Source organism: Bactrocera latifrons, unplaced genomic scaffold, assembly GCF_001853355.1.
Source record: "Bactrocera latifrons isolate USDA-ARS-PBARC rearing strain unplaced genomic scaffold, ASM185335v1 scaffold_6, whole genome shotgun sequence".
Taxonomy (NCBI): domain Eukaryota; kingdom Metazoa; phylum Arthropoda; class Insecta; order Diptera; family Tephritidae; genus Bactrocera; species Bactrocera latifrons.
In genome coordinates, this window is record NW_017537267.1 from 396,301 (window position 1) to 419,634 (window position 23,334).

At 35.0% G+C, this 23,334-nt stretch overlaps 1 protein-coding gene across 1 annotated transcript in view; it reads left to right on the plus strand.

Annotated features, from left to right (window-relative positions):
* LOC108974964 overlaps positions 1 to 23,334 on the plus strand; it is a 316,781-nt gene that overhangs the window by 189,253 nt on the left and 104,194 nt on the right. Inside the window, exons 2-5 of the mRNA XM_018943101.1 lie at positions 13,017 to 13,214; positions 13,274 to 13,511; positions 13,574 to 13,762; positions 13,899 to 14,732. Of these exons, the coding sequence (XP_018798646.1) occupies positions 14,687 to 14,732 (46 nt within the window). The 5' untranslated portion in view covers positions 13,017 to 13,214; positions 13,274 to 13,511; positions 13,574 to 13,762; positions 13,899 to 14,686. The remainder of the gene's footprint in view (positions 1 to 13,016; positions 13,215 to 13,273; positions 13,512 to 13,573; positions 13,763 to 13,898; positions 14,733 to 23,334) is intronic.

A 23,334-nucleotide genomic window follows, 5' to 3' on the forward strand; every position in this document is an offset into this window, starting at 1 on the left:
CAAATTCAAAACATCTAAAAATATATATAACATGCCAATGTAGATATGTATGTTTTCCATAGAAAAGAAATACAAACATTTTAGGTCACTACTACCTAACCTCTACAGCACATAACAGCACATAGATTCCTTTCAAACCAAGTGTTATTTTTCTTAAACCACATTCTTAGTTATTGCCTTTTAATTACATCGCTTTCCACATACTGTCCTTCGTTTTGGCTTGAAAGCATTTTTCTCTCTGATTTATCATGTTTAGTTAATGACTATTCTCTGGCCTGCCATGCTGTTGCAAGTACGTTCGAAAACATAAAGTGGGCAAACACAGTTTTTTCTTTTTTTTTCCTTTCGTATATGCACCCTTTCGATATGACCTAAATTCTGCTATCTACGAAATATCAGCCATTCTTCTCTGCCTTTTGCGCGCTAGTCTTTCCATTAAATTTTTTCTCCTTTATACCCACATAATATTCCGTAATTTTATATCAATTTTTATTTATTTCACCATTTTTCGTAGGCACCTACCGTTTATACAGCGCTCACATTCACTCACACATACACGGAGAGGCTGCTGTTATATCAACGGCACTTTTAAAATTAAATTTCTTCCGGTACTCACTTTCATTTTTTTTTTAGTTTTCATACTTTTTCTTTTTTTTTCAACAAGCACCTGTGTGTGCACTTGTGCAAGTGAGTACTTTTATGTATGTACATACATATGCACATATCCATATATGTGTGCGACTGTTTGTTTGCCCATATGTAGCAGCATATGCATGGCTGTCTTTGTAGTATTTGAGCTAGCGCTTGTAAACATGCCCATTTCACTTCATTGCAGTTCCGTTAGCGTAGCAATTCTGCTGACGATGCACTGCGCTTCTGTGCACTTGTCCACGGTAAGCTATCAGCGTTTGAAGAGCACAAATAACATTTTCTCAATTTCAAATAAAATACTTGCCAACGTCATGGCACTTTATGTAGCCGTTGATGGCAAGTAGCAGACACACAAAAATACAAGAAAAGCAAAAGCAAATATCAAGTAGTGTGAACACCTGCTGGCGGTAACTTACAACGCTGTCACCAGTGTAGTCTTTCCCCACTCCAATTACGCTGAACAGGGTGCAGCTCTATCGCTACTCTTCACACTTTCACTTTCTTAGTGCCACGGCCTGCAAGTGGCACCACTTAGCGATTGCAGTTTCTTGCACTTTCTTATACATACATACATACATTAGATACCTCAATGTCTTAGCTGTTAGCATCTGCTAACTTAAGAACAACAACAGGAAGTATTCCCAACGTCCAACAACGAATAATCTTTCCAGACTTACAAAGTACTTGTGAGTATGCGGCGAGGGCTATGAAAAATGTGTCACGTGGCTTTCACTTTCTTCATCCCTTCCGGTTTTAGTAAGAATTTTGATAGCATCAGGCCGTGTTATCTTATCAAATTTACTGAAAGTTCCACATTGCACCACCTCATATAACAATGTGAAAATGAGAAATATCAGATAATCATCACACCGACTCTTGTTTAGAGACAATTTTAGAATGAGAGAAATGATACAGAGGCGCTTGCTGCAGAAATACAAAGGGTAACTTTTAGGATTTAAAATATAATTATTTAAATAAAGCACTACAAATTCTTTAAAATTCTGAAAATTTTGGAAAAAATATTGTTAAAAATATGTTGAAAGCCATTACGACGGAATTTCCGGTAACCCCTTGAAAAAAATATTCACCCGCATCTCCTTTCAGGAACATCTAAAGTGAAAAGTAAGTGTCTTGGTTAAAGCCTTAATACAGAACTCGGACGAATGACAGAAAATGAAAATTGAATGTCCGGTAGACATTTTAACAAAAAAAAAAAAAAAAAAAAAAAAAAAAAAAAAAAAAAAAAAAAAAAAAAAAAAAAAAAAAAAAAAAAAAAACCTTCAGAAAAAACTTCGCTAAATTTTTTTTTTTAATAGTTGGGATCGAAAAAAATCTCTCGAGTCTTTAATAATTGTATATTTAATACCTTTGTAAGTTTCATGAAAATCGGTTGAGTAGTTCTCGAGAAGTCTTGCTAACCGATTTCAAAAACACTGCTTCGAGAAAAACGCGTTAAAAGACGGCTTCGAGCGCAAAGGCTGAAACTTGAAAATTTGGGAAAAATTTTCTAGGTGTTGTAGAATTTAACAAGACAATAAAAATAGATTTTTTGAAACCCGTAAATCCATGTCACCCTCACGTAACCATTTAACAGTGAAGAAATAATAACCGAAATAACACATTAAATAATAATAAATAACATAAAAAAGTGAAGAGATAGAAAATGTCATGGTCATTGGTAGGCCATTTTCTTGATAGGGTTCAGTTTCCAAATGTTTCCTGAAATAAAGTGAATGTTTCAAACATGGTGCGAGTTAGAACTAAGACGATTGATATTGGTCATAACATTAACCTATAAAATTTCTATTATTCTATGTGGACCTTTGAGAGTCGCGTCTTAAATTTTATTGAAAACCGGACTAATAATACCTTCGAAATGAAAAATACTTTTATAGAAAAAATATTCCTTGTCAAAAAAATAGTTGGTCAGAGAAATTGATTATATTGTACATATGGTAAAAGTATTGAGACCAGCAAAAATTTCAGATTTTAAACTAAAGACGCTCAAATAATAAACGCTTTCAGAAAAACGTATATCTCAATACTTCAACGTTTTCTTTCTGGTTGGTAGCACCTCTTTTGAAAAATATGTCGGACTTCTCAATTACAGTCAGTAGGAAATTGTCTTAAGCCCCCATTTCGAAATATTTAAAATATTTTTTATGAAAGTTAGTCTTCTCAAAATATTATTACAAAAATTGTGTCATAACTTACCCACTTTAAACTAATTTAGTGGAAAATGCCATTTTAGTTCCTAACCTAATATACCCTTCACAGGTGCATTTCTTTTAGTAACTATGTGTTCCGTTTGTTTGGAAGCTATATGCTATAGTAATCCGATCTGAACAATTTTTTCGGAAACTAAATTGTTGCTAAATATTCTGCACCAAATGTCGTGAATATATCTTGTTAAATGTGAAAGTTTTCCATGCAAGAACCTGATTCCGATTGTTCAGTTTGTATGGCAGCTACATGTTATAGTGGTCCGATATCGGAAGTTCCGGTAAATAAGCAGCTTCTTGAAGAGAAAATGACGTTTGCAAAATATCGAAACGATATCTTAAAAACCGAGGGACTAGTTCGTTTATATACAGACAGATGGACAGACGGGCGGACGGACAGACAGACAAACGGACATGGCTACATCGACTCAGCACAACATACTGATCATTTATATTTATATATACAAACTTCGTGACAAACATAATATATTCTACATCCAGCAAGCATCCATACCAACCCATTGATTTAATTAGAGAAGGTCGAAAGCTTAAGCACCTACATTTAATTGCAAACTTTTTGTATCATTTCCCAACAACAAGCAATTTGCGGCAATGGCGGTTTAACTGTACAATATGTGTAACATATCCGACATAATTTCCTTAAACATATGCCAGCAATGGCGTTGGTCTCCAATATGCCATAAACACACATATTTTTTTATCGGTACTTGAGTGTGTATTTAGCAATTAATACGCAACAACATCTGCTGTTTATATATACGCGAAAGTATGTATGTGTACACACATGTATTTTATGGTAATTCACATTTTGCTGTGACACCCAGGACGTATGAGTAACATATGGAGGAAAATGCACGATGATTAAGAACCGGAAATGTGGAAATTTGTGTCACATGGCGTTAGTTTATAGTGATTACTCAGTCAAGCCTTTTAAGGATTGTGTATGTTTTGCTTGTTTGGGTTAAGTTTCTGCTCACTTTAGAGATGTTCTTATGTGGTTTTGTAATTTCTATGTTATTTACTGTTTTTAAATTAATTTTTTCTCACTTGCTTCAATTTTAACAGTAGATTGACGAATTGAAGAATTTTAATTTCTTATATTTCATTTATTTAGTGAGAAAATTTAGCTTTGAGTTGAGAAACCATAAGGACTTTAATGATTCTCACTATCCTTTTCGTGTCCTTTCTTATTAAACTTGATAACTTTTGAAAACAAAAATACAGTAGAATGAAACCCATCGGACGTGAAGGATAAAATAACAAATATTTAAGAATATACAATTTACGTATGATCTGAGTTAGAAAAAGAATGGGGAGGGTCGTGGTTAAAGGGTTGAAAACAGTTTACTTCGACTTCCTGGAAAACTACTTGCCCTATTGCAAAAGTTATAAGTTAACTTTGTACATAATGATATACTATATACCTTTTGTATGCAAACTTTTATCACTTAACCGCAAAATTTATATGAAAAACTGAAATCAACTAATTTTTAGGTTTTTTGTTTTTGTTTTGAACAAAAATATTTTTTCTTTCAGAAAATTTGCTTTTATATAAAAAAAAAACATTTGTTAGAAAATTTGCTTTTGTATAAAAAAAAAAAAACTCAATTTTCTATCGAAAGATTTCAAGTCTAATGAAATGTGCAGAAAATGAAGCTTCGGTTCTTGCTCGAAATTCACACTGGGTTCGCCATCAATAGAACACTATGCTTATCAATAATTTCAATCGTGAATCTTCATTTTTTAATATTCTAATAATATTTGTGATTAAATGTTCTACTATGAGTTATATTTCTTAACTTTGAAGCTTGGAAAAAATTTACGGATAAAAAATAATAATTTTGACCACGGAAAAGAAGAGCAACCCTAACTTCTAATAACGCTAAAATGCAAATTACATTCTGTTGAATGAGTTAAGTTGATATGTTGCTGTAAACTAGCTAGTTGTTTCAGAATGCCAGAGAAATATAACACAACAAGCATACACACAAACTCACCACTACAAACACGTGCATGAAAATATAAGTGCTGCGCTACCTACAATTGTTAATTGCCACTGCTTGATGGCAACAATTGTGCGCAAATGGTTAGCAGCAAAGGAGAGTGCAAAAAAAAAATTTTTTTTTTTAATGAAAAACTATGTGAAACTTGTGTACGATGAAACAAAGCAATAATATGACGAATTACATGCACAAGCGGCGACAACTGCCGACCAGCGACGAATAATGATGAGTGCATTTGTAAGTGTCATCTACGCTCTTTGTTTACACACACCGATATTTATTATTTGCTATTGTAACTGTCGTGTCACATAACAAACGTTAGTTATATATTTAGTTGAAAGCAGAGCAGTGTTGTTGACAAAAATCATTGCAACAAGCACGTCATTGTTGCTACGGTGATGCGTGAGTGAGAGTTTTGTTAGTTTATATTAATTGTATGTGGATTTTACACTTCCGCTAAAACGCTCAAACACACACCGTAGCCGGCGTCCACAACATATAGATAAGCAAGATTTGTACGTGCGCAACTAGAAACAACTAGCGCCCAGACAAACGCTCCTGTTTGTTAGGTTTTATGACTGTAGAGACGATAATGCATATTTGTGTGGCGGTGTGCGTGCATATGTGTGTGTGACCAGTTGAGTGTATGCGTTGAAGTGCCTGTCACACGTGTAATCGTAAAAATAAAGTTAATTTGTATGCCTGACTATTCTTGCTACAACTGTGCTATCATATAATATGACAGTACTTGTGTTGTGTCCAATGTGCCCCTAAAAGCATGCTATACATTTTATATGTGCCTGTTATCTGTTTGTATTTTACTTGAAACTTTACGACATTCTGCAACATTTTATCACTTTTCGGACACAAAATGTACACTTAGCTGCACTTATACACTCTTATACTATATATTCATACATAAATACATCTCATAGTATATACACTATGTATATCTGTATTGTGTACAGACTTGTTTTTGCGTGAAATTGCTTTGCGGATGTGTGCTATGTATGTACAAGGTGTCAGAAGCGTTGTTAACACGTCTACATCGGCATTTTTGTACACACACACAATTGCAAACAGTGGTTGTATGGTTGTACGGCACAGCTGTCACGCGTTTCCGTTGAAATTCTGTTGCAACAGTTTGTACCGCAATTTCATTTATGGAATAAAGCAGCTGCTTGGTGTGTCACGCATGCAGATTAAATTGATTAAAGTAATACAGTTAACAGAAAATGAAAATTTACCGACATTCCGTTGAACAAATGTTATTGAAATGAAATTGGCAAAGGAAGTATATACATACTTGTATGAATATGCTGAAGTGTGGGCAAAAAACTATACTCATTCATGACAAAAACTATTCAACGTTCCGACAACTGGTTAATTTAAAGGTGAAAAAACACAAACTCTTTTAAGAAATTATTAAAAGATCTTTTGAAACCCATTCATATTTTACTACTTTCTGTCACAGGGCTTAAAAGTTTCGTGCTCGCAAATCTTCGAATTGTATCAAACTGTTCATATCAAATGCCCGTTGTTTGTTCCACGGGCGATAGCATGGTGGCAATGAACTGTATCACCAAAAACTTTCTGCTGAAACAAACAATTTCATTTGGTACTTCAATTGATCAAGAATACGAGGATTTTCTTGACATGAAAAATGTGGGGAGCTTTGAATTGGGGGAACTACTTATCGATTGTTTCTAAATCGCCAAGTTTTTCGTTTATATTCCGAAGCTAAATACGCTTCACAGGTGCATTTCTGTTAGTAACTTTGTGTTCAGTTTGTATGGAAGCTATATGTAATAGTAGTTCGTTCTGAAAAATCTTTTTTGGAGATTATATTGTTACCTTAAGCAGTAATCCATGCCAAATTTCGTGAAGATACCACGCCAAATGTGAATGTTTTCCATACCAGCACTAGGTTCCGATCGTTCAGTTTGTATCGTAGGTTTATACTCTAGTTAACCTATCTGAACAATTTCCTCGGAGACTAAATTGTTGCTTAAAAAAATAACCTGCACCAAATTTCGGGAAGATACCACGTCAAATATGAAAGTTTTCCATACAAGAACTTGATTCCGATTGTTCAGTTTACATGGCAGCTATATGCTATAGTTAACCGATCTTAACAATTTCTTCAGAGATTACATTGTTGCTTTAGAAAATAATCTATACTAAATTTCGTGAAGATACATTGTCAAATGTGAAAGATTTACATACCAAAAATTTGATCCCGATTATTCAGTTTGTATGGCAGATATATCTTATAGTCGTCCGATATTTGCAGTTCCGACAAATTAGCAGCTTCTTGTAGAGAAAATGACGTTTGAAAAAATTCAAAGCGATATCTTAAAAACTGAGGGACTAGTTCGTATATATACAGACAGACAGACGGACAGACAGAAAGACGGACATGGCTAAATCGACTCAACTTGATGTACTGATCGTTTATATATATACTTTGTAGGGTCTCCGACCCTTCCTTCTGTGTGTTACAAACTTCATGACAAACTTAAATACCCTGTTCAGGATATAAAAAGAGCCTTTATGATGCTTGCTAAAGTAATATACCATATATATATATAAAATTTGACCTCACTTAAATTTTTTAAAATTTTAGCAATGCGAATGGGCACCATAGCAAATTTTGTTATTCTTTGCTTCTTAAACTACATCTTTGAAACCAAAAACCACTGCATTTTAGAATCTACTCCTGATGACTTTTTCGCTGCTCATAACTGCGATACGTGGACGGATGAAATCGCTGGTGATGACGCGGAGTGATCGTTTTCACGGAGAGGTGGAAGCTCGGAGATTCTTAACTTAACTACAAAATATGAGATTCCAGAGATGTCGCAACTCCGCTAGATGCAGGTTTCAGTGCCCATTCCAATAATGTCTTGTGTGTGCTAATGTACTTAGCAATATCAAGAAGGCCTGACATTTTGCATTCAGTAAGCAAATTACAGCAACGAAATATTGATCCACATTCATAACGAAGTCGGAGACAAACTAAAACTGGTAAGCCGATCAAGAGCTATGCAGATATCAATTTCGATAGTGATTGTAGCAGCAATGGGTTTCAAGCAGGACGGTCCAATGGTTCCAAACAGGGACAATATCTAGTGACGAATTCGGCGTATCGCGTTCGCAGCAAGCATATTGATATATTGCTTCGAAGTGCAGCCTCTTTCAAGTAGACGTACAATAACTTCCACTTCAGAGTGGCAATGCTATCGTTGAGTTCGCTCACTGTGTGCTCAATTTTAGTCAAAAAAATTCTATCCGCACTATCAACCACACCAAGTTCATTCATTATCTGACCCGTTCAAATGCCATGATTGGGAACAAGCTGGGTTTCTATTGTTCTCTAGCGTTCCAGCGCTAGACCCAAAGACGTCGTATGAAATATTCAGGCGCTGGCGAATGACCAGTTTCTGTACGATTCTGAGATTTTTTTTTGACCATGCACACATATCCACTGAAGTATTTTTGATCTTAGCAAGGTTCATCTTCCGGTAGTCGAAAGAGTTCTTACTGCACAGTGTCCAATAAACATCTTAGCTTAGACGAAAATTGTTACAATTCTATGTAAGAAGATGAGTTGAAACAACCTGACCCCTTCTTCTCTATCTGACCAAGTCGAAACAGCTCATAGTGATACTTTCGGCTAGGCAGGAGGGATAAACGAAACGAACGAATCTACTCTTAAGGGATTTTTCTGTATATATACTAGCGTAACAATAGTAGGGAGTGTTAGAGGGGGGGATTTTATGTATGCAGTTCTCTATCGAGATTAGTTTTGGGCTGACTGCAGCATCTTTCAGACTGCAGTGGGCTACCATTAAGGTAACTGTACATATATTGCTCAAATGGCAGCATTTTCAAGGAGGTAAAAATTTATCCGGTATCAGAGTGAAATACTAGCGTTGAGTTCGCTCAAGTTAGTATAGAAATGTCTGTCCTCATCTACTTATCAATATCATCAAGGTTAACATTTGTGAAATTAAAACATTTTTGCATACTTTCGGCGAATCGAGAAAGCCGTGACCGATATTAACTGCCTCAACAAAAACCGCTTTGTCCATTAATGAGGATTATTATGATTGATAGCTCTAAGTATTACAACGGATATTTCAAGCTGTCTCAATTGCCCACTCATTCAGAAAAGCACCACATAATACTTAGAGCTAGCCATATATTGATCAGAAGAGCTCTCGCTCGTCACAGGGTCGACCGTAAGCCTGACATAACCTATATTAAGAAATCATTACAAGCAATTAATATAAAACGAAATTCGTCACTATTTGTGATTTGTGAAAAAAAAACAGTAAGGAAGAACTAAGTTCGGGTGTCACCGAACATTTTTTACTCTCGCATCAAATACCGTATTTGTGGTAAGTTTTATTCCGCTATCATCAATGGTTCCTAATGGATATACGAGTATTATACAGAGAAGGCATCAGATTGAATTTAAAATAGCGTTATATTGGAAGAAGGCGTGATTGTGAACCGATTTCACCCATATTTGGTACATGTCATCAGGGTGTTAAGAAAATWTTATGTACCGAATTTCATTGAAATCGGTCGAGTACTTCCGGAGATATGGTTTTTGGTCCATAAGTGGGCGATGCCACGCCCATTTTCAATTTAAAAAAGCCTAGGTGCAGCTTCTTTCTGCCATTTCTTCCGTAAAATTTAGTATTTCTGACGTTTTTTGTTAGTCGGTTAACGCACTTTTAGTGATTTTCAACATAACCTTTGTATGGGAGGTGGGCGTGGTTATTATCCGATTTCTTCCRTTTTTGAACTGTATATSGAAATGCCTAAAWGAAAYGACTCTRTACAKTTTGRTTRACATAGCTATARTMGTTTKYGAGATATGTACAAAAAAGTTAGTAGGGGCGGGGCCACGCCCACTTTTCCAAAAAAATTACGTCCAAATATGCCACTCGCTAATGCGATCTTTTGTGCCAAATTTCACTTTGATATCTTTATTTATGGCTTAGTTATGACATTTTATATGTTCTCGGTTTCTGCCATTTTGTGGGCGTGACAGTGTGCTGATTTTGCCCATTTTCGAACTTAACCTTCTTATGGAGCCAAGAAATACTTGTACCAAGTTTCATCATGATATCTCAATTTTTACTCACGTTACAGCTTGCACGGACGGACGGACAGACAGACATCCGGATTTCAACTCTACTCGTCACCCTGATCACTTTGCTATATATAACCCTATATCTAACTCTTTTAGTTTTAGGACCTACAAACAACCGTTATGTGAACAAAACTATAATACTCTCTTAGCAACTTTATTTGGAGAGTATAAAAAATGCTCTCATATARATTTGTAGTAATTCAACTAAAATATTTTAATGGTTATAATTATATTATATTAATTCTATTTTAGGTTTTTTCATCACTATGTTTAATGTATTTTTACAAATTCTTGTTTAATTAAAAACTCATTGTGACAGTTCAGTCACCAAAAAAGACCCTCAATAATATTTCTATGCCTTTATAATACACTTCAAATAATAAATAAAAAATATATAAAATCAATAATAAAGTGACCACAATATCATGCTTTCCTTATTCGGAGCAACTGGATTTTTCCTATTGAATTTTTAAAACAAAGCCACCTTCACGAAATTGAGTACCCAAAAATAAACACAGCACAGAGGAGAAATGCACACAACCGGATCTACACATACAAATATGCACGGCTGTGTTGTCAGCTTTTGAAACAGTCATTCATTGTAATCTGCTTAAAAATTCAACTGACAACATCAGTCAGCGCATACTAATAAATCATAAGCGAATTCTTGTTCCTTTTTGGACGCCCACTAAGTTAAACGCTTAAACAAAGACCCAAAATAAAAGCGGAGAAACAACAAACACTTGCAAAAAAGATGAATATATGCAGCTACATAAATCAGTGGGGGGATGTGGATATTTAGCAGCACAATGCGCGTTGCACACACACATAGAAAGTAACGGTAACATATGAATCTACAAAATATTCTGCTCAACTATGTCATGCATATGAACAAACCCCTCTTTCCTCTTTGCAGGAAGAAAAAAGATACAAAAATCAGAGGATGAAAGGCATGATAACCCAGAAAGAAAAAAGTCACCTTTTTCTCTTGTATGGTACTATTGAGCACTCTGCGGATTTGTGGTAGTCAGACCTTTTATAATCAGCAGTGGAGAGCAAAATTAGTGAGAGTGATTCCAAGGTAATACTTTATAAAATACAATGCTATGAGAAGCTAGTCTACACTTTCGGCTGGGTTGCGGCTACGGTTCTGAATATTCGCTACTACAAGGATACCTATCAGTGGCTTGGGATGTGTGTGTGTGTGTGTGTGTGACATGCCTCTTCACCTCGGCCCAGCTCTGCTGCTTTGACTAATTTTTTCACTTGTCGCCGTGTGATAAATTGTATAAACATACATATGCCAAAAACATAGTTTGTGTTGCCAGCGCATGGGGTGTTGTGGGGCATGTGTGGCAGACAGCGTTTGCAACTGAAACGTTTGCCGCTTTGCGCATACAAAAACGGACATTAAAATTTTCTTTGTAACTGGAGAGTTTTTCGGCACTGTCTAGTGCATAGTAAATTTCAGTTGCTTTCAACTTTTGCTCCTCCACTCCACTCCGGCACTTAAGCTTGTGAATATGTCACGCTCACCACTGGTAAAGGGGTGCATTCGCTTAATACCGTTAGAGTGCTTCGTTAGAAGTACAAATGCTGAAATGTTAGTTTGTGAAGAAGGATCTGGCTTCGGATTACAGATCTCAAGTGCATACATAAACACCCAGAGACTTTTGTGTAATGCAGCTGCCGCTGGAACGCTCGAAACTTTGCATGACTGTGTCTCTATTACAAAGCCTCGGATTTTTTGTTTGCTATTATTTTCTTTTAGGCACATAACTGAGGAAAAAGTTGGCGAAACTCACACATATTGTTTTTTTTTTTTTAAACTGACTGCAGCAACTGCGTTCGTTGGAAGCTATCACGCGCAGCTGTTTTGACTCACAAAAAAAAAAAAAAATAAATAAAAAAAAAAAATCCATTATTAATGTTCCTCAGTTTTAAGGCAGCAATTTATCAAAGTTTTTAGCGTACCTAAGAATTATGCAATGGGTCCAATAAATGCATAGGCCTATATGATAGGCTGTTGCAATTTGCATACGGGGGCACTTTTTATTTAGAAAAATTAAGTACCACTTTTTTGTAGACCATTATTATTTTATATCTGCTTTGGGTTTTCTATCGGAGTATGGCAAATAAGATTACAAAGATGATGACAAAAACTCTTATACTACTGCAAAGTGTAGCTCTTATTATTTCTTATACAGTAACATTTAAAACTAATAAACTTTAATCTAGTGCTTAATTTTGGCTGTTGAAATTTTTGTTTCTGTAAGAGGTGTCAGTCTGACTGTTCGCTTGGCTGTTCGGAAATTACGCTTTGATGGAGTTACTTTTTGGACAGAAAGAGATCTACATATAACACAGTACAACAGCTATTCTAAAACCCTCAAAGGGTTTTACTATACTGACCTAGTACCATCACCCTGACTTGGAATTTCTCACCCCCGAGACAATAATCCCAAAAATGTTCCACAGTGTAATCGGAATAAATGGGAGTTTGGAAATTGGAGTAGTTTATGGCTGCCCGCATGGTTCTATCTATGATCTTGTCTGTAGTTGTACGTATACAGACGACCTTCTTCTCTTTGAATACAACTCTTTGGTTCGATTTTTTAGTTATGTCATTAACAGTAGCGAATCTAACCCGTGTTAATTATACATTTATAAGTTGTTTAATGAAATATTGAATTGACCTAATTAAATCTAGCAAGAACTTCCTTCATAGCGCACTCATTGTTAGAGCGCATTGAGAAATACTTTCACTCTCTCGCATTCTCACACTCCGTCAGCGATTAAATACTTCAAATACTTCAGAAAATTAATATACTCACTGCCTCCAATTACTCTGCACCGACACGTTGACAATTTCGTTCTTGAATCCAGAATTTTTCGTGTCATTTAATAAAGTATTTGCATTTTTACTCACGATTTTCTTCTCTCTACTTGCAGGTGGCAAAAGGCGGGTGTTCAAAATAAATACCAGCAGTACAATTCCAAATAATTGCCACTCAAGAACACCTATCAACAAGCACAATAACAACAACATGAACAACTACAAATATTACTAAAGCAATAACGATGCTGACTTAATGAAAAGGAAGTGAAAGGGACGAGTTTAAGACATCGAAAATGAGTGTATATGTATGGGTAAGTGTGAGCATTGAATGAAAATACGATGAACAGTATACAACAAGCTCAAGTTGTAGGTGACGCTGACGGGCTGAGCGCCGTTGACATGTGAGCCGTCGCGCGCAGTTATACAACGCAAATCGACGGCAACAAAAGGATAACCGTTAAGAGATAAGAGAAGCGACGTCACGTGCCATAATAATACTGTAAAGTGAAACCAATTAAAAAGGCGCGTGATTTCAGCTGAGCGACAAGCTGGAGGCGTAAAACAGGCAACAGCCGACGTGTAATTTTACAATACAACAAAAATAAAAGGTAAGCCTAAAGGTAGAACCGAAATAAAAACAAAACAGAATACAACGGAAGTAAATTTACAGGAGCAACAACGGCGCTGGCATCCATGGAGCAGCCACGTTCGCGTTTTTGTGCTGAAAGATTGATAAATAATGCAAGCATGTTTTTTCCGCAAAATAACGGTGTTCTGTAAGAAAAAGTGAACAAAAATAAGCAACGCAAGCCAATAGCAGACACGTGGCAACGTTTTTTGAGTGAAAAACGTCGGAAGCGTAAGTGAAAGGAGGAAACGGAAGCGACAGTGAATTTGTTGTGATTTCATTTATATGCTTTTGCTTTCTTTTTGTTGCTTTAACAAGCGGTGAAAGGATGATATAGATTTAAAACAAAAAAAAAATTTCGCCGTAGTGCCGGCCAACAGTTTTATTCACGCGTTAAAAATTACAAATGCAGCAACAAAAGTAAACTTGTTTTTACATAAGCCACCAATATTTCCAGTCATAATAATAACAATAGCAATAACAATAATCGCAATTATAATCAGCACGTAGCAAATAAGAACACCGCGTGACGCCAACTGCTGCCACGTCTTGCTGCTTCACGGCACTGCAAACGCTTAAAGTGATTACTAGCGGTATTTATTAATGCTCACATGCGTTTGTGTGTGTAGGAGAGTACGCCGCAATTTTATGGCGTTTTTAATGAGTATTTTTTCGCACTTAACTTTACTTTACGGGTTTCATATGCCATTTCATAGTACGAACGCGAACAGTGCATTTCTGAATTTCGAGCGAATTTAAATTCCTGCTTTTGCAACGTTTTTACACAACTCCATATGATACATGTGAGCGTTATCGATAAATTTGCGCAAAATTTAAGTACAGCACTTAATTGAATTTGCACTCACTTTGCGTATTTAACTCGCTGCATTAATTAGGTTTTTATACACGCAATTAATCGATGCAAAGAACAATACTGACAACAACAAAGCGTGCTGTAGTCCGTTAGCAACTTTTTACTTTCGTAACAAACACAACATATCGATAAAACGTACAATAATTCATAGTAATAACACAGGACATAATTAAATATAAACAAACGGCCGAGTGAATTGTCAGCCATTTAACAATTTGTTATTACAACATCGACGACAAAATCATCGCTTGAACGCAAATTCATCAAGAAACAATAACAAAATGGCACATTGGGTGCAGATACTGTTGGCGTTGCTGATGTATGCAGGTGAGTTGAATGCGCTTTTTTCAAACAAAAATTAATATTTTGTATCTTTTATATGTTGTTGGTATTAAGTGTGGATACAGTTGATAATGCAGCAACAATTTACTAACAATATATTTTTTAATCGTAAATATTTTAAAAGGTTGCATATTGAACTTTAGTAAAGGGTTTCATGCAATTAAGTATTTACACTAGGATTTTTTGAATGACTAATCCGACAAAAGAAGTTCTTAAACACTTTTTAAAAAGTCTCCCCAAATATGAGCTCTTATTTGTAACAGCAGAGTCCACCACATTACAGCTTTCTATTTTTTTCTGACCATAAGAAAGAAAATTCAAATCGCGCTTCCAACTTTTTAGCAAATACTTCGTTTTGTAGATTTTGTAGAGGATTCAATACTCTACAAAATGTTGTCTAACTATTTTATCGTACAATTAATCGTTTAAATGATATTAAGATTAAAATTTGATTACTCCAAGGCATTTGTTTGTTTTGTTTTTTATCAATTTTATAACTACATGGAAAATTAATCATTAAAAATCTGAAATATATTAATTTTGCAAAAATTCACTGCTCCACAAAATGCTCTCTAATTTATTGCGTATATGTCAGTCAATACGTAAGATGCCTTAACAATAAGTGACCGTGAATTGCTCAAAAATTTTAAAAATTTAATAAATTTTTTAATTTCTCAAAAATAATTATCCAATTCCTAAAGTTAATGCATTGTAGATCTTCTTCTCGATATACGCGTTAGTGATATCCATCCATTTTGACTTTCTAGCTCACATTAAACTGTGGTCAAAATATGTGATGGAATTAAGTGAATTAATATATTATATACTTATGAGTATATGACATGTAGCGTGGACCTAAATACAGTGAAGTTAAGTTTTCAATAGTGATGTCTGATCCAGTCATTTTGCTTATGGCTTTGTTATAGAGAGTAAACATAAAAAATTAAATTCATGACAGCGAAACTAGCGAAAATACTGCAAGACTTTTTTGACAGCCATATTTCAGATAACCAAAATGCATTAACTATTCTAAAAGAGTCTACGGCCTATACAGGATTATCCGTTTCGATATTTTTAAAGACAAAATACAGAAACTTGAAATTTAATCGGGAATGTTTATTAACATTCCATAGAACATTCTTTGATATTTATGATCTACACCGAAAAAAGTTTAAAGGAGTGATATCACACGATCGTGTTGGCCAATCGAGCGGAATAAAACGTGAAATTATCTGCTAGCCGAAGTGTTATCTCAGTAAACCCGTTGAGTGGTGCGATGTACGAGAAGTTGTGCCGACTTGTCGCTGAGGTCACGAGCTTCACTTTCAGGCGCCAAGTAGTGGCTTACTATGGAGCGATAACGTTTAATATGGATCGATGATTCCACTGGCCAAAACGTTCTTTCTGAATGAAATGACACTTTTTAATCTGTTCCTATTATTGCTTGTTTATAAACCCAGTGACCCAAAGCCCTGACCAAAATTTGGCTCGAAAATGTCGGATCTTCTTGGAGCTTTTCAAGAGTGTATAGAGCGAAGTGGTGCGGGAAGGTCGAATGGTTTCAGTTCTTATCTATTTTTTACGCTTTAATTTATAAGCTGGGGGACTAGTTCGCGTATATATACAGACAGACAGACACACAGTACGCGAAGCACATTCATTACATTACGTGAATTTGCGTAAAAAAGGTGAACGACTTGTAAACGTTGTCTTTCCATGATAAAAAGTACTGAATATACTTTCCAAATAATACTGAGCAAAAATAGCATAACATAAAGAAATAACGAAGGGTCAACCAATATACCAATAACAACGCATATTTTTGAATGAAGAGGTTCTACTTTCAAGACCTCCAGGAAAGGTATTTTTTAGACATCTAAATTTGGAGAATCGCTTCACCTTTTATTTTTTTAACACAGAATTTTTCGCTCAACCGTTAAAGAATAATAGAGTCTACTTTTATTTAAGTTGTGGCCATCTACATCTTATTATAACAAACATGTGTTAATGTCTGTTTCTTAGGCTTTGTAAAGCGGGATTGCTGAGACTATCCCACCTTGCTAATAATCTGAGCTATCTTCAGAAAACGTAATAAATGAGTGCCTTTCCCGGACTATAAAATATTTCACACTGTAAGGAAGGATTACAAGTAGCGATAAGAAATTGACTTTGTGAACTAGTTTTTTTAGAATGGAATTTTATTAAACGTACGACTACTTTGACCAGCTTTAAGAATATCTGATGAATATAATGGAGTTTCCAGTAAGAGTGATATAATATTTTTTCAAAAATCGATACAATTAAGTTTTGAAACTAGCATCATAAGAATGCACTCCACGACTTCTTTTGCAGAAACGAATTCAATGAACTCAATTTTCGAGTACTTCTTTCACTAAATAAATTCATTGAAGTCATAAAAAGCATAGTAAATAATGATTGTAAAGTTTGAAGGGAGTCTGGTTTATTGCTAATGACCAATTACTTCAAATAATCCCACAAGAATCACTCTAATGGTGTTAAATCACAACTCCTTGGAGACCTTTCAATGTCACAATTTCTTGAAATAATCGAATCTCCAAACTTTTCTCGCAATAATTCATTTGTTGCACCTGCTGTGTGGCAAGTAGTACCATCTTATTGGAACCAGATGTTGTCAAGATCAACATCTTTCAACTGACGCCATAAAAAGGTTGTTATCATCTCTCTATATCGCCCTCCAGTGATGCAGAAGTATGCAACGATAATTCCACCACACCTAAAAACACACCAAACATTTAATTTAAGTGAATATAATGGTTGTAATTTGTAGATTCCCTTTCCACCAGGATCAACAGTCACATCATCACAACATCACTTTTATTTAATACAATTGAGTTTAAGAGCTACACTCAAAATATTTAAGTAAGAGTGGTGACTTTTTAAATTTCTTTTTGATAATTTATATTTGATTCACAAGAAAACAATTTCTATATTTTAACTGAAAAATACATACATATGTAGTACCAATAAAAATTTATTTATTGAATTTGAAAGAGAAACATTTTACTTCGAAAACAGTAAAATAACAATAAATAAACTGCTTGCGAAGTAGGACAAACTTTTCCTCTTCAAAATCAATTATTCTGCCACAAAGCATTGCGCCAAAAATGTGTAAGAAAGTTACAGAATCAAGCGAAGTCTGCCAGCAAACAAAGCTGCACTCAATCTTTTTGGGTATTAGACAGAGGAAATGCCAGTAAACTACTACAAATGCAGCAGCCTTACTAATACTTATATTACAAACATACATATAGTACAAGTACGCCACTTTGGTTTAGACCAAAAAGGAGAAGAAACCGCTCGAAATTACGGCAAATTAATACAGTTCTTTGCCGCGTTGACGTTTACTTGCAGAGAATAAAAGTTTTCTAAATTCCGCGGTTTTTTTTGGCGTTTTTTGGCGTTTTTTGCTTAACTTATTTGGAGGGCATGTGCTTACAAGTACTTAAGTAAGTTTGTGTGTACCCTGTAGGGAATATCTGCGATAAAATACTATATACATAGTTATCGTATTTCCAAAAGTGAGAAATTCAATTTGGAATTATCAAGTTTCGATCTGATTATACTATCAGTGCTTTCATAGTTTATAGTTGATCTAAAACAATGGTTGGATAAGTTTTACGAAAAGTCTGTCCGCGACTTGCTGAATCGTCATTATAATAATTGCACAATAACCTCAAAACAAATCATGAAAATTGTTGTAATTATGTGATAAAAATGTAAAATAAGTTAGTCAGCATCATTGGCAGCTCAAAGCACCACTGTAGGCAGGAAAGGATTACCTCTGAATTTCAAATAAAAAATTTCACTTAGTGCCAGATATTTTCGGTAAAAGATCAACTATTGGGTTCAGATATTCGATAGTTTTTCTTGGATTTGGGCAATTTTTACTTTTATGGTGGCACACTCTACAGGTATTATTCGTACCAAATTTTTTCTCGTCGAATTAATTGTTTATTAAATTATACACTATAAAGAAAAGAAAAACAAATCGAATATAAAATTTTGTTAAATGAGAAGTAGGAGTGGCTGTAGTCCGAATTCGGTGATTTTCACGCTGTAATAGAAATATAGTATGTCAGAGTAATGCCGCATAGCAAATTTAAATGAAATCTTAATTTAGTGCTCAGTTATGGAACTTTAGTGGTTTGCGGTTAATGGAATGTTTTGAGCGTGGCAGCGTTCCCTTTCATCAAGAAATCTCAATTTTTATTCAAGTTACGAACGAACGGACGGACATTCACCCAAATTTCAACTCTTCTCCTCATCCTGGATATTTATATATATATATAACTCTATATATATCCCGATTAGTTTTAGCTGATACACACAACCGTTGGGTTAACAAAACTATTATAATCTTAGAAACATGTTTCAAGAGTATACAAACTAACAAATCAGCCGGAAATAGCGGCTATTCAAAGGGTTCAAAAATAATTTCAATCTCAATCTGGATTTTAATCTACAAAAATAGAAAATGCATTCTTCTTCAAAGACTCACACAAACTGTGCAAAATATACTTTGCTTTTTTTTACAAGTTTTCACAAAGTAGGGAGTGCATAGATGCCACTGTAGCAAAAACCGACAAATAAACTTTGCAAATTCGTTTAAGCCCGAGCTATGCCACCCCGCCAGACGCACAGAAACGCGAGCAAGCCGAGAAAAACACACACATATGTACTTGGATGCCCGCGCATAGAATATTTGCAAGACTTGCAAGTCACAAAATTTATTCACTGCAAGAACCACAAGCGCAGCAAATGCATCCAGCTGAGGCGGCAAAATGCCACATAGCTATGGGTGCGGCAAGTGGCGGTTCCTGGAGCTGGTAGCGAGTGTTGGTGCAACGCTTTTGCGATTGCCACAGAGCAACTTGAGGAACCTACTGCTACAGCAGCTGAACTACAATAGCACACATACACACAAGGAAGCTTTGCATTTGCCGACGAAATTGTTTACACGATTTATGCGTAGTGAGCGTTGGTGTGAGTGTATGGGTGTGTGTATGCCTGCATGCACCTACTGTTCTTGCGGTTTCTTGTGTAGACGGCACAGTTTCGACAGCTTTTGACTGCATGGATGGCAACTCTCATATTGCCACTACTGCAATTTGCTGCTTTGCTTTCGGCATTGTCTTTTTTGTGTCAATTCTTTCATTCTCTCCCACTGCTTCTTGCAATTTCTCTCGTATATTTGCAGTCCCTCATTTTCCAATTGCGGTCAGGCAATTGTTGGAGCAAATTGCACATTGCAGGCGGCAATTTGCAGCAGCTGACTCTGGCAACTGCACACACCAACGCACACACAGCCATACACGCGCCGTCGTATTGCAACTACAGTTACGGGTATTTTGCTGTGAAAAACTTTTTAGTACGCAACTAATAGTAACAACTGTAGTTGAAAATACTGTCAATGATATGCCAAGTCATTGCCATACTGTCCCTGTGGTTGCATTATCCACGGGTTGCATGAATTTTAATTGCATACTGTTAGGCGCTATTACCAGCAGCAATAACAGCCTTTTCGCTGTGCTTAAAATTTTTAATTACATCATTATATTGGCTTGTAGATTGTCGCTAATAATGAGTGCTTATGGTTAAGTACATGCACACACACACACACACCATGCATACAGAAAAGATCATTCCAAAGTTATTCAGCGTGTGATTAAATAAATGCATTTACATAACCATACATGTAGGCGCGCTCCCATTTATATTCATGCTTGCGCATTATACACGTTGAATAGCTCGCAATTAACGCTCCTTTGAAATCTCGTTGTTAATAAAGCGCATTTTTGCATTTAATTATAATATTCATGCCACGCACGTATACCGTTAATACAAAGCGTAAGCAATTCAGTTGACGCAACAGTTAAAAATTGTGTGAATAATTTTTACATTAATGACCATTTGAAGTGAAAATGTACTTAATTATTTTAATTTTTTTTTTTTGTTTTGTAATTACGGTGTTATGATTAAAAATAATCACGGCTTAAGTGCACTTGATAGACTATATAAGTGGATTCTTTTTTTTTTTCATTTCTGTAGTGAACTTTAAACATCACAATTTTAGGGGATTAATTGTGGAAATCGTTAATACCGCTTTAAATAAATAAGTAGCATTTACTTTCAATTATTTTTAATATCGATCGTTAAATATTTTTAAAGCGTTACTTATTCAAATATTTCGGCTAAAGCCTCTTATATAGACATGAGTTTCGAAAAACAGTGTTAGTGTGGCTAAAAAAAATATATGCTGCCATAAATTTTGTACGAGGTACATGATGTGAAGTCAGACTTGATCAGACAGCTTTGGTTGTCATAATAGCTTACACATTCCTCATTCCCTAAGAGCATTAATTGAATAAAAACAACTTTCTCACAATGCTATGAATATATTTACCATTAATTAAAATATATGTGCTGCAATGTAATATTCTTCTAACAAAGTACGTAGATATTGATCTAGTGCTTTCCACAACATTTTGCGATAAAGTTTAATCGGTGAAAACATATCACGTAACTTCCGCTGCACAAAACTATAAAACCCTTCAACGGTTCATTTCTTATATCATAAAAGGTTATAAAAAATCATATTTTGGATTTATATCGGTCAGTGTGTATGACAGCTATAAGATGTTGTAGACCGATCTGCATAATTTATTAGGAAGACACTTCAAATAAAATGTTCATACAAATTGTTCATACAAAAAAACGAATTTCAGCTATAAGCTATAGTGGTTCGATATCGCCGGATCGGATATCATAGCAGTTTCTTTGTGAGGAAAGTACGTATGCAAGAACTAAGGGACTACTTCGCGTGTATACTAAGAGGCGAACATAGTACATAAAATGACTAAGCCATCACACTGATGAAAAAATAGCATTCCGAAATTGTAATATCAAAAAATATGTATTCTTGCTAAGTTGGTAAGATTGTCCTTAATTAATATGGCAAATCTGAGTTCGATCTGTTAACCAGTTTGTTTACAGCAGCTGATTAAATCGTTATGCCTCAGTAGCGCGTTGTGAATTTTACAATGGATAAAATTATCGCCGATAGATATCGTCTAAAATTTTGTATTTCTAGCCAGATTTCGTACGCGGAATCATTGCAAATTTTGGAGGCTTAGTGTGATTGAGTTTTATCAAAAATACAAGCATACGAGGGGTACAAAGCCCTCAAATATGGTCGAAAGGTCGTTGAAAACTTGCTTGGTTCATGAAGACCTTCGACCACCTCAATTGATGAATATATTAAAAAAGATACAAGTAAATGGTGTTTGAAAATTGTCAGACAAGTGTAAGCTTGACATCTATCGCTAGTCCGTTCGCATGATTTTGACTGATATTGTAGGTATGACGTTCTTGCTGGACTCGTTCCGATAAAGTTGAAGATTTTTTCAAAAGGAATGCCGTAAACAGGTCTCTTTGGACATGCTTGATCGTGCGCCGTCCGATCTCACACTCATGGAGAAATAGCAATAAGACATGGATTTATGAGTTTCACATGAAAACAAGTCAAAAATGATATTTATTCAACTTTATATAAATATTTTCAATAAATTTTTTTTAACTCATTTTATATTATCAAAAATGTGAATAATAATTTAATTATTATTATATGGTAATTCTATAAAAATTGAGCTTATTAAAGCTTCATATACAGTTCTCGTAGGATATCTACAATATTTGCTAAAGTTTTGTCCCAAACAATAAAATTTTTTTTTGTAGTTATGTGGCAACTATATAAAATTTATAGTTTCCAAAAAAACCTAAAAACAGCTTTTTTCTCTGGTTATTAAAGTTTTAATAATTTTATATGTACAATAGAAATATATAATATATATTTATAAAAAAGTGGCAACACTAATACAACGTATAGCTAAACGTAGGCCTTTAATTAAATATATTTTATTCACAGTAAAATGTAAATTTTCAGCAAAACTTCTGAAAATTATTTGAGTTTTGAATAGTCTCCATGTTTACAAGAAAACTCTTGAAGAGTTAAACTTTGGAAAAACTAGGAATGTTCCAAAGTAAACACGATTTTTTGAATCGAGCGCCTGAAGAAAAGCTATTGCGTTTTAAGTGTCAGAATATTTTTTTATCGTTGCGAAAATGAGATTCGATGAGTGATGATTGCTTATTCAGTAGAAAAGTGCACGAGTGGTTTCAACGTTGTCAAAGTGGTTGTGAAGACGCAAATGAGGATCAACATGTGAGCCAATCAAAATCCGTCATCACCGGAAATTCCATGGAAACTGCGTGAATTCATTAAAAATTAGCCAAAATTGTCATTGAAATTCATAGAAATGGAATTGAATATCTCCAAAACATCGATATATCGCATTTTTACCGAGCATTTGCGCTTACAAAAGGCGTGTGCACGGTTTGTTCCGCACAAATTGACTGACGACCAAAAATTCCTCAGAATCCAACATTCGAAGGACCGATTGTGGCCGATTATTTGATCAAAAATCATATTTTAACCTCGCGTTCACCTGACATGGCACCTTGCGAATTCTTTCTTTTCGAAAAAATG